The following is a 13,508-nucleotide window of genomic DNA, read 5'->3' as shown; positions in this document are numbered from 1 at the left end:
TGAAACATAAGGCAGATGGTTCTGCTGAGAGATACAAGGCTAAGTTGGTGGCCAAAGGATTGACCATAACCTATGGAATTGATTATTAAGAGACATTTGCACCGGTAATAAAAATGAATCCCATTAGTCATTTTGTTTGCAGCTAGATTGGTCTCTTCGATAGCTTGATGTAAAAAATATAATTTCTTCATAATAACACAAAAGACGAGGTACATATGAATATTCCACATGGATTCTACTTTCCCAATAAAAGTGGAAACGTTTGTAGACTTAAAATTTGAAATTGTCATGACCCAAATCCACCTTAGATGGATTAAGGCTTGACCAGCCGATAGTCCAAGCTACCAAGGCTGACCTATACCAAGTGGAAGGTGCTTTTGGAAATCTAAGAAATTTATTTAATACTTTGCTTTCATTTAGCAGAAGTATAGAAATATAAAACGTGTAATCCCAATGGTACCATAGCCATCATAGCAAGTGCTTAAGTTTCAATATTGCCAACTTGAGGCCCAAGCACAAGAGATGATATCTATATAGATTCGAAACATATTTCCAAACAAGTAAACATCCATGGATTTTCATAGCATATGAATGAAATGAGCATTTAAAACATAATACCTTTGGAACATTATGTAGATACTTTGCATTGTACAAAACCAAGTATAAAATAGTGCTCAAGGTACAACATTACTTTAAGTGCCCACAAAGGAGTCACCCCACACAAGCAATTGCACAACACATAATGATGCTCAAGCCCAAGTATAGAATATTAGGGCAACTTTTCCTTTTAGTAAACCTTAAAAGCTTTTAAGGTGAGCTAGGGTCTACAAGACTTGTTAAGGCTTAAGCAGTTTCATTTAGACCTAATTAAAATTGTCATCAATGTCACTTAGAACATGCATTCCATAACGTAAATCACAAATGTTAGCCTTTTTTTGTAACATTAATCAAGGTTGTTTGTATAAAGGAGATGTACACATTTAAGGAAAAACTCAATCGGCAACGCCAAAAACGGAGCAAGGGAAGGAAGGGAGAGAGAGGGGCAACAAGGAGACCTATAGATAAAAAAAAATTGTCTAAGGAGGACTTCCATATATAACAAGACACTTTTGCTTCCAACTTGTGCTTCTAGCTTACATCCTTCATTGCTAAGCCTGCATGCTAAGAAGCACAGAGACACCAACATGAAAATTTTCAAAAAATAAAGGATATGACACGTGAACGTTATGCACTAAACATATAGTACTATATGCTAGAAAGCACGGATAGTCCAAGTATCCATGTTCATGTCCAACACGTATTGGACACCAACACACCATAGACACACGTCCACATGTCGACTAGGCCATGCCCAATTTTTCAATTATTATTTTTTGCAAGACAAGTTGTGGATACTTCACAATAAGTGTGTCATGTGATTGGACATGCCTCAAAACACCTTTGTGGGTTTTGTTTATAATTTCAAAAAGTTGATTTGGGTTCAAAGAAAAAATATATGAAAACAAAGAGGAAGAGTGCAAGAAAACAAAAACTACACTCACATATACATTGATGCCTCTTATATCTCTACATCCTAAATTTATATCCATATACATATCAAATAAAATATGTAAAAATATTTTTTGTCATATCACCACCGTGTCCATATCCTAATTTTTTTCAAAATCATTTTGTCCCGTGTTCATTTGTGTGTCCATGCATCTTAAGATTATGTCATATATATGAATATTTCATTCAACGATAATAAACCAAATGCTATATAACAGTAAATTCTAAAATTTAAACAAGGGGATTAATAGGTATAAATCTATAGTATTTTCTTTCATAACTTGTATCCTCCAAGTTATTTTGTTCAAACTTACAATGTGCTTCATATGTGCCTAAGCAATAGACGCATGTGTCCCCAAGTGTCCTAAGTGTATCCAGGTTTTAAAATAATAACGGATAATGACACTTTTGGAAGTGTTTGATGAGTGTCCGTGTCTAACATGAAGTGTCTGTGCTTCTTAGCCTAAATGTTTGGCCGATGTCATCATTGACTTACCCATAATTAGATGAATGAATCAAATCAAGTGTGGTTATGGCACATTTCAAGGAGATAGTATTAACCATTGAGCCCCATTGTTGCAAATGCATGAACCAGCTCAAAGACTATGAGCAAGGCCACTGACAGAGGTGACCTGGACTAGCCCCTAATCTAGCCACCAGTCTTTAACACATTCTGTGTTACACGGACTCTTCTATTTCCCCCACAATACCCGTGTCCACCGGATATGACATTGGTAAGGGTGTGGGATATGTGTCCGACGCTCGTACCCAATTTAAACACTCAGATCCTTTAATTTGTGACAATACATGAAGAAGAAGAAATTCATTTTTGTTAGTAAAGCAATATTTTTAGGCTCCCACATGAATTAGATATAGAAATTTCATATTTTTTCTGAATCGTATTTAATTTCTAATATATTTCTACAAAATTTAAAACATCTCATCTGAGAATATTATATAATATGCAATATATATGTACATATGACGTGTCCCCGTATCCCAAGATCCTAAGATTTAAATTTATGAAGGTCTGACGCTTGGATATACACCCGCACCCGACACTCGTATCCAAGTCCATGTAACATAGAACACATTTGGACATCTCTCCACTAGTTCATCAAACCCACAAAAGGCCAATCAGTGGGTAAACCCTAGCCCCAGTGGAACCCTCAGGCCTGCTCCAGACAGAAGCAAGCAATAAGCACCAGAGTGCAAGTGGCAGATCAACCCTGAAGGGAAGTCTTTCTAAGATAAGGTCTACTATCCAGGACAATATTAGTTTAGGCATTAACAATTGGGGATGCCTGTAACGCTTAGACAAATGAATCCCTAATAGGTGAAAAATATTTGTGGCAACTCAGGATCTCACAAGGAATGCCCACATGTAAGGCATCAATATCCTGGAATGTTAACTATCAACATCGTTTTACACAGAATATGCAGATTCGTATTGTTTCTAGTAACATAACAGTTTCCCTCACATGCAACAATAAAGTGCTTAAAAGTAATTTATATGCTAAATAATTTGATAATATAAATATTTAAAACAAATTAAAAATAAAAATTGAGGGTCCTAGTTCGATTAGTCCACTGCTCCTCAAAATTACTTATCCCACTCTTTTCTGTAAAAAAATTGACACACTTATCACAGAAAGTGAAAATCATGGGTTAAATTGAAATTTCTTAAGGATTCTTCACAAATCCTGGAGAGACAGTAACCAATTATGGGTCACATTATAAACTTGAATTGAAACCCATTAACCTATACCCATTATAAACTTCTACTGTAACCATTTTCAAGATTGATATCAACTGGTAATATTGGGACACTTTCAATATTCTGGATAAGGTCTCCTATAAACCACGTGCTAACCAGCTCAAGTAGCACCCCCCTGACATCATTTTGGGTGCAACACGGTTTGAGTCCCAATAAAGTGAGAAGGGACGGAAGAACTTTACAAACTTAGCTTATGGGCAAGGCGGGGAGAGGAAAATATCAGAAGTAAGAATAACTGATAATAGTTTTCCCAAGGCACAGCACATTACAATCTCAAACTTTGCCGCTAATAAAATGTTACAAATGGTAAGTAAATAGGACAGTAGTTGAGGATTAAATACACATCACACCATACTCACATTGTTGCACAGATATGTTCCGATTCTCAAAGTTCAAAAATCTCCAGAAATCTTCATGAACACTTGCTGCCCGCCACTGCCTGCAGACCATGGCTGCCATACAAAGATCAATGTGCTTCAAGAAAGAGAAAACCTGACAGCCAATAAGATAATATGAGTCAGCATGAGCCATGACCTAGAAGCAAGTAGCAAATAGTAATATCCTAAAACACAAAAGCAAAGTATACCATATGTAATAAGTCATCTGTAAGATCCATCCGAACTACCAAATCTTCCATTCTTGAAATACTGCATGCATCTCCTCCATCTCTCCCAGCAACAGAATCAAGAGCACTGTCAGCAACCGCACCATTTAACAGTGGAGAAAGATAAAAGGTCTCATTTTTTAAGAAAGATCCATTTGTATTGCTGTCTGTTGTATGAAAATTAGAACTGTCGGTTTCCAAAGAAGTTGTGGCTGCAAGATGGCACTCCCAGTCTCTGAAAAGGTACCCGCCATCAGCATTCAACAAGTCACTAACAGTATGCAACGCATTATCCATTTACATAGAACAAGGCCATAAGAAACACTACGACCAAACAAGCATGGATACAAACATAGGACACATACAAAACAATATAGTCACACTAACACATAATTTTTCACAAAAAAAAAAAAGACACGACACAACAGGAACAATTCATAAATATACATTTTATATATGTGAAAATAATCTTTTTTTTTCTTCACTTTTCACATTGCAGTTATATTTAAATTTTATTATATCAAAATAGTAAGAAATCAGTTTCCAGATTTCATATAATAGAAAAGAACAGGAAACAATTGAGAGCATTGCCAATGTATCAGACACCTCTTTTAGCAGTCAACAAATCACAAGTTGCTAACAGAATGCAATGCATTATCCGTTTACATAGAACAAGACCATAAGAAACTCTAGGACCAAACTAGTGTGGATATAGACACAGGACACAAAAAACAATATAGTCACATTAACACATAATCCCCCCCCCCCCCCCCCCAACACACACAAATGGCACGGCAGGAACAAGACAACAAATAAATATGCATTTTTATTTATGTATGTTTTCTTCCCTTTTCACATTGCAAATATATTCAAATTTTACATATACCACATGTCCTATAATGAAAAAGAAGGGTAAACAGTTGAATTTATCAGCCACCTTTTTAGTATAAGTAGTTAGTGTGGCTGAGGTGAGCGTTTCAACAAAAATTGGTGCTACTATGCCATTGCCAAGTCATGGCATTTCAACCAAGACTAGTGCTACTGGTGCTACTTGAGGTTTGTCAACCACTTCTTATGAGACTACATTCTCATAACTACCACCGCCAATGATCAAATCACAAACTTCCTCCTATGTTGCAGTAGTGTAGAAGATATTGGTTCTCAACCAATATTCTTCATTGTCATGCTTAAGTATGAGAAAAGTTTTCTTTATCATAAGAGCTAGACCATCTTCTTCTCCAAAATCACCTCCAATTACCCAGTTCCCCACACCTGAAGCACTTAAAACCTTCCTCTTGGGACTGGTTTTTAGCTCCTATAGTGCTGGTATTAGGCTGATTTCAAGCTGGATCATATGCCTTATCAGATCAAATGTGTAGCTCCACTTTTTCCAAAATAGCTTGGAAACTGTTGTCCAACTCTGGAACTGCCTAGAAATTGTTGTCCAACCCTTGAATTACACCAGTCTGGTATTTTTTCCAACCAACAAAGCCATGTTATAAGCCTCCAAAACACTCCACGAAGTTGGTAGATTGAGGAAATCTTGAATTGAAGGTCTTAACTCAATTATATACCTTACAACCATTTGATCTTCACTCTTAAATACTCTTGCAACGAGTTGATAGAAGGCTTCCATATATTCTACACTAGTTTGCATATAGTTGAAAGAATAATTTTTCTTTCCTCTTCTTCATTCTGTCCCAATCTCTAATCTTTAGTTAGCCTCTCCTGTGTCCACTAACTTGCAATTGTTCCCATTGAACAGCAGCTCTTCCTTTGAGGCGTATACACATCAATTTCACCTTTTTATCTTTAGAAACTTCACAATATTCAAACTCTCTCAATAGTATTCAGCTAATTAACAAATTCATCTGACCTTTATGAAACATGGATAAATTCCTAGCAAGGTTTTAAAAAGTGTAACTTTATTACGTAACGGTTGTGGTGGTTATCGCCACCCATTACAACTACTATAGCGGTGTGATAGAAATTCACAACCGCAACGGCCACAACCGTTATATAAAGGCCATAACAGCCGTTACATTGCCACTACAGCACCGTTACAACCGCTACACCTCTATTTTTCAATTTTTATTTTTTTTAATAAATTTTGTATATAATGCTATTTTCTCTTTTTATTTTCTAATTAAATAATAATGAAATTTTGTAGAACTAAAAGATTGAACGTTCAAAACATATATAGTTAAGACTTTTACTTGAGTTTTTTACTTAATTATATTTGAATATTCTTAGGGGTTGTTTGGGATGACCTAAATAAGTGCACTTTTTGTCTTTTTACGAAAAGATGTGCAGAAAAGTAGAGAGATGATGTGATGGAAAAAAGATAAAAAGATAAAAAGTGTGTACTTATTTTGGGTTGCCAAACTTGGCCTAACTTATATCTATTTCTCCTATGTTAAATTTATTGAGCAAAATTCAGATGTCATATTATGTATTTTTACATTATTACGTTTGTATTTTGAACTCACGTTTATGAGATTATTATTTTAATATTAAACATACTTCATGTTTTTTCTTAACAAATTGGAAGTTATCCATAAGTATATTAGTAAAGCAAAGAAAATTAAATAAATCCAACAGTAAGAAAATTATCCATAGCGACTTATAACTAATATAAAAATTAGTATATCTATTGGATCATATTTTAATACTAAACAAAAATACTAAAAATCATTTTGAACCTCACTAAGGCCTCGTTTGGGAACAAGCTTTTTTATTAACTTTTTGGCTTTTTAGCTAAAATGTGATGTAAAAAAAACTAGTATGTTTGGGATGACTTTTTGACTTTTTACGAAAAAATGTGCAAAAAGTAGAAAGGAAAGGAAATCTTTGACTTTTTGGTATGGATTGTTGGCTTTTTGATTTTTTTAGTAACTTTTTGGCTTTTTGGCTAAACCGGTCGCTTCCCAAATGAGGCCTAAATGTGATTCTGAAATAAAAACATGTGTATCGGTATGTTTTCCTAAAGTTGTGCGAAGAATTAAAAAAATCACAGTTCACATGTCAACACTACCGCTACCGTTACTGTAACCGCCACCATTATTTAAAACCTTGATTCCTAGGTCTAAGATATGAACGAAATTACCCAACATATATATGTACCCATAACATCTATGTTAGCTTTTTGTCTTAACACATTCAAAACGGCTCACTTTCAATATGATCCCTCTAGAAGAAGGTGATTCACAATCTTTCTAGTTCCCTCATTCTTTATTTCTATTTGAAACAAAATAATCCTAAGGACGGACTTTGTTTCTACAAAACTAAAACATGTCAATGTCTCAAGTAAACCAAAGTCATCGTTTTTTCCAAAAATTCAACTTTGATGTTATTATTCTCAACATTTGGTATATTTCATTATGGAACACCAAAAGGATTCTCAAATTAACTGAGTATCCTCAAAACATTTGGTTAGCCATTTTGTATGTACCACGTGTACAATGTTGTGCCCTTTTTGGCGCCTATCTATGATCATTCAGATCTAGATGGACAAAGGGGTATTATTTGCACCACATTTTGAGCGGGCTAAAATGGCATGTTGGGTTTAGTAGCAAGAATCTTCTACTCAAGTGGCGTTTTTTAAGAAACGTGATTCCGTACTCCCAAGTAAGAAACTTAATCTTGTGTTACATGGACTCGGCGGTTTAGGGCAGAGTACCCGTGTCAACACGACACGACACGGGTGCAAGTGTGAGATATGTGTCAGATTAGGCATGGTTTTCTCGGACACGGCTAACATGAGAGGAGAAAGAAGAAGGGTTGTTGAGAGAGAGAGAGAGAGGGGGGGGGCTGTGAAACTCGCCTTTGCGAAGCAAGTCGAGTCGCGAACCCTAGTCGCGAACTAGGCCGAATCGAAGGAGATCTGAAAATCAACATCTCAAAGCCGATTCCACCCTAGGGCTTCGATTCCCCTCTGGTCTCGACCTCTCTCTCTCTGTCTCTTCTATCTTCTTCTCTTCTCCTCTCTCTCTCTCCCTCCCTCCCTCCCTCTCTCTTCTTTGACCGTCTTCTCGTCCTTTCCCTTCTCTTTCTCTTGTTTTTATTTATAAATGATATATTAATATAATAATATATAGTAGTATTCATATAATATAATATTTACTCAAAAAAATGTTGTATATTATAATATATTATAAATATTATAATTTTTATGTTTAAAATAAAAATAATTTGTTTTATCATATATAATATAATTTATTTTATGTCTAAAATAATTTTTATTTATTATTTATATTTTATTTGTTATTTTTTTAACAAAATTTGTTATTTCTTAACTTTTTAACTCATCTTCATATAAGAAATATATTTAAAAAAATAACTATTTAACGCATCCCCGTACTCATATCTAAATTTGGATCCATATGCACGTATCCCTAATTTTTAATTTTGAAGTGTCCGACCCTTAGATACGCACCCACACCCGACTCTCGTACACGAGTCCGTGTAACTTAGACTTGATCTTGTCAAGAGAGAAACTAACTTCCAACTAAGATACAAACCTCTCAAACAAAAAAATCTCATAGAAACAAAAAAAAAAACAAGTAAAACTTATTCTAGTAGTTTATATGTACATAATATTTATTTGGGACAATTACAACCAAAAAAAAAAACCTAAAGTTTGAACCATGTAACAAAATAAACCCTGAATTTTCAATTTTGTCAATTTAAACCCTAATATTTTAATTTGTTTTCAGTTTAAACCATCCACCGATGGGAAAAATAATTTTTTAGTCATTAAACTCAATGTAGGTATATATAAAATGTCTAAAATACTCTTTTTCATTGAGTTTAATGATTAAAATACCATTTTTCAATCGATTTTACTTGAGGAATATAAGCAAATTGTTTAGATTGAAAACAAATCAAAAGTTTAGGGTTTAAATTGATAAAATTAAAAGTTCAAGGCTTATTTTGTTATAAGGGTCAAACTTTGGAATTTTTTTTTTTTTTTTTCCGTTGTAATTTCCCCTATTTATTTATACTTAACAAAGACGATTTGTAATTGACATAAATCTCTAATATTTATTCATATTTTATTACATATATTACAACTAAGCAGCAAAAAATAATTTTTAGAATATCTTCATATATTTAATAAATAAATATATACACGATGCTATAGGCACTCCCAACCTAAGAAACTTCCATATGCACTCACTCCTCTACACCCGCTCCCGCTTCCACTCCAACCCCCGCATCCGCTTCGTGCAACTAAGATATTGGGGGCATGACGCATAACTCTCTCATTTTAAGAGAAAAAGCAACACTCTCATTTTAAGATAAAAGGCAGTATGTTACTTTGTAAACATCATCTTACCAAAAAATAATTATGTAAAAAATATCAACTCGACTCCTGTCATGGTGTTCTTAAACATGGAAATTAGATAAATTCGATAGACAAATAGGGCACCTGACACACATACCCAAGTCTATGCAACATAAGCATATGCATGATAAAAGTATAGAATCTAAATAGGAAATCGGACAATGGAGTAATTGCCAAGGATATGACCAATGTATCGACTTCAAATTCAAAAAAACAATGGACCAAAAGATAGGTAGACTAGTAACTATAGCGTAACTATTGATAGAGCCTAACAACTATTGATAGAGGACAATAATCATCATCCAAACAAGACTTGTATCTGCCGCAAAGTTGGTTCCTAGTAGACGTAGAGTAGATCTTCTTTATTTCTAGAGTTGTTTTGACTATCTAACTTTTTGTTTGATTAAAATCAAGGGTTAATAAAATTTATTTTATTCATTAGTTATTCCTTTTGATTTGTTATTGATGTCTATCATATACTTAAATCTAAGATTTCTTATCCAAAATATATATATATATATATATTAACCAATCCAAAGAAGTCTTGAAACTAAGCTTTGAACCTCAAGAAATCTCTTAAACTTATGATTGTTGTGTTGAAAGGTTTCCACCATTTTGACTAAGAAATTTTATCCAGCATATTATATATTATTTTAACCTCAATCAATCCTTTAGTTTTTATTTAACCAAGAGGGCTCACAATATTATACATTATTTTTGGGTATAAAATTCAAATAAATCAATAAATCAAACCAAACCTTAAGTCTCATCAAATAGGGTCAGCTGCATGAATCCTTCTTCTCCACTCAACTCTATCGAAGGCCATTTCATCAGTTACATTAAAGAGATACATATCTCTATTTACTACACTAATCCACGTTAATCTAGGTCTACCTCTTCCCTAAATACTACCATCTACCGTCACTGTATCGCATCTCTTCATTATTGCCTCAGTTGATCTCCGTTGTATATGACCAAACCATCTCAATTTATTCTCTCTCAGCTTATCTTCTATCGGTACTATTCCTACCTACTCTCGAATATACTCATTCTTAACTCGGTCTTTTCTAGTCTTGCCACAAAACCACCTTAGCATTCTCATCTCAGCAATACTCATCTTATCTAGATTTTAACGTATGGTCTATTGTGTGCAAAGACAAGATAAACCCTTTACGAACCCCCCTCCTCCCCAAAAAAAAAAAAAATAATAATAATAATAATAATAACAATAATCACTTTGTTGTGTTTCATTTTCAGATTTTGTTTTTTCAAAAATTTTGAAAAAATAAAAATTGATTTGACGAAAATAAACACCAAAAAGATATTTTCATTTTCGACCCAAAAAAGATAAAAATATATGAAAATTATAAGGGTTTTTATTTTTTCATTTTTTTTTTCACCAAACCAGTTTTTAGATAAACAGGATGAATAATAATAAAATAAAGAAATTTATGGATCCACCGCTACACAGAGCAGTTATGCTCAACACCAAAAACAAGAAATGTGAATCGAAGACCCCTTATGTTTGGATGGACCTTTCTAGAATTCCATCCCTCATTAATGCTTATGGTTAGATTAGATTATTCAAGTGAAATAGAACTTTAGACCCACCCAATTTCAAACAATGGATTTGATCAACCTCAATTTTACGTCTTTTAACCTTGTGGCATACTTCTATATGGAGCAGGATGATCAAAACATGATCCAGTTACAATTTCAAAAGAATGCATTAAAGTACCAATTTCGCTTCATTGTGCTATTAGATGTTTCAAATTCCTCAGTAAATTATGTTTCCATGTTTCTACTGGGTAGATAATTCAACTAAGGCCAAGTTTGGCATCTTCAAAAAAATCTAAAAAGTCAAAAAGTCACTATTCTATTTAAGTCACATCACCTCTCTATCACATCACTTCAAACCCAACCCACACACAACCCATATTTCATAAAAAGTCAAAAAGTGCACTTATTTAAGACATCCCAAACAACCCCTAAGTGATTCAAGGTATGGGGCAAGGGCCTACAAAAAACCAGAACATATTAAGCTAGACACTATTATATGGACACTAGAGCACAGCAAAACAACATTTTTCGATTAGCACTGTATTTCCAGGATGATTTGAACTATTTATCTAAATGGCATACCAAAAGAGCTACCCATCCTTAGTATTACAATACATAAATATCATAGAAAAAAGGCAATTTACTGGAAGGTTTGATATTGCTGCCAACCAGCAACATGTTAAGTATTTGAGAAAATGGGACTAGCTCCCTTCAAGACTCTACCCTCTCCATACCCCTCAAGACTCTATTTTGTGGGTTCCATCGGGTCCACATCAATGATCCAAACCATTCATCTCGTAGGCCTCAAAGATAAGAAGATATACACAAAACATAACTTATTTTATTTCGTTTTATAAAGTGTACAATTATAGCTTTTCATAAAACAAAACACGGATAGTTAATTTGTCTATCGATGTCCAAACAAACTGATTTTTTTTTTCATATATGTTCTTCTCTTCAAGAACTACAATATGAACAGTTCAGATTGAGTCTCGTGGGACCCCACAAAATATTTTTTTTTAAAAAAATTAAACAATCAATGAGAAGTCTTGGAATGCCTATATCATTATATGATTATACTTTGGTCTAATAAGAAAAACGTATATAAATAACCATACTAAAGGATAGAGAATTAGTATGATTTAGTACACAACAAGTTAATTATTCAAATCTATGTTAATCAGAGTCCAGCTCCAAATAAGAAAGTAAGGGGAGAGAGAGAAAGAGAGAGAAGGAGATCTCACAGGGAAAAGGAATGCACTTTAGGCCTTTTATTGTGAGAATCACGATCACATTCCTCTCTGTCTAATGCAGCTGAAGAGGGCAACAACTCTTCACCCAAACCTAATCTCAAATCAACCTCCATCACACCCTGACCACTACTTGAAGCAAACCGGTCAAAACCCTGCGAACTCCCAACTGTGGAAGAAAACCCAGCACAGGCACTAGCCCCAACCCCGTCTTCTCTCTCTCCAAGCTCCGGCCTCGCATCGAGCACCTGCGACTGCAACTCATCGAGGCTCCCGAGCGAAAACCCTAACAAAAAACCTTCAGAATCATAATTTTCCATATCCTTGGCTTTATCCTCGCTTTCTTTTCCGGAAATTCCCCCCCTCATTGTCCGTTTCTTATCGTCTTCTTCTTCGTCAAAACAGAAACAACACCAAATCTTCATACAATCGCACAACAAACAACGATTACAGGCCCAAAGACGAGCCTTTATAAACCCTAGCCCCAGATCGCACAAATTTCTTGACAAAATACAAAAACCCTAACTTTAACTTTCCCTCAAAATCAGCGAACAAATTGCGAAGTCAAGAAAACCCTAGAAATGGCACATTGATCCAACAAATTGGAATCAATGAACAAAAACATTTGACCTCGTAGACAAACAAGAGATGAAATGGATCTTCTTGCTCTGCAGCTAATAATCGATCAAAGAATCTGCGGAGTTTAGAGCGACAAGAAGGAGAGAGATTGTAAGGCAGATCTCTGATCGGATCTTGGGTTCTTCATCAGTGAGAGTGCCTTTTTCTTCTCTTTCTTTCAAAGATCGGCGGTAATGTAATGGAGGTGATATCTCTGTCCCTGTTAAACGAAACAATACCAACTTCTGTCGTATTTTAACAAGGTTAAAAGTTAATGTGATATCTCTCTGTCCCTGTTAAACGAAACAATACCAACTTCTATGGGAAACACTCAGGCCTCGTTGGGAATGTGTTTTTAGTAAAGTTTTGATTTTTTAATTAAAATATGATGTAAAAAAAGTTAATATATTTATCATGTTTTTTTAATTTTTTATAAAAAGATGTGTAAAAAGTAGAATAAAAATAAATTTTTTGATTTTTTTGTACAAATTGTTGACTTTTTGATTTTTTAAGTGATTTTTTTACTTTTAAACTAAAAAGGTTGCTTTTCAAACGAGACCTTAGCCAGATTTTAACAAAGTTAAAAGTTAATTTTTAAATTTTTGTAATTATATATGTTTTTAAAAAAAAAATTAAAAAGATAACTTTTAATTTATTTTCTAAAATAAATTTTAGGGGTGTTTGAGAAATAACTACTTTTTTGGCTTTTTTGTATTTTGATTATTTTAGTAAATTATTTTAATTTTTATATTTAGAGAGATGAATTGACTTTTTGTTGAATTTTTGTATGGGGTAATGTGTTTG

At 33.9% G+C, this 13,508-nt stretch overlaps 1 protein-coding gene across 1 annotated transcript in view; it reads right to left on the bottom strand.

The window, feature by feature from the left end:
• LOC114275511 (F-box/LRR-repeat protein 15) overlaps nt 1-13,054 on the bottom strand; it is a 28,181-nt gene extending 15,127 nt beyond the window's left edge. The window contains exons 1-3 of the mRNA XM_028217553.2: nt 12,081-13,054; nt 3,912-4,164; nt 3,685-3,817 (exon numbers count right to left, since the gene is read on the bottom strand). Of these exons, the coding sequence (XP_028073354.2) occupies nt 3,685-3,817; nt 3,912-4,164; nt 12,081-12,511 (817 nt within the window). The 5' untranslated portion in view covers nt 12,512-13,054. The remainder of the gene's footprint in view (nt 1-3,684; nt 3,818-3,911; nt 4,165-12,080) is intronic.
• Nucleotides 13,055-13,508: the final 454 nt, after the last annotated feature.

This window comes from Camellia sinensis, chromosome 10, assembly GCF_055761805.1.
Source record: "Camellia sinensis isolate YWXY chromosome 10, ASM5576180v1, whole genome shotgun sequence".
Classification (NCBI taxonomy): domain Eukaryota; kingdom Viridiplantae; phylum Streptophyta; class Magnoliopsida; order Ericales; family Theaceae; genus Camellia; species Camellia sinensis.
Note: the sequence above shows the minus strand (reverse complement) of the source record. Positions and strands in the feature narration are given on the sequence as shown.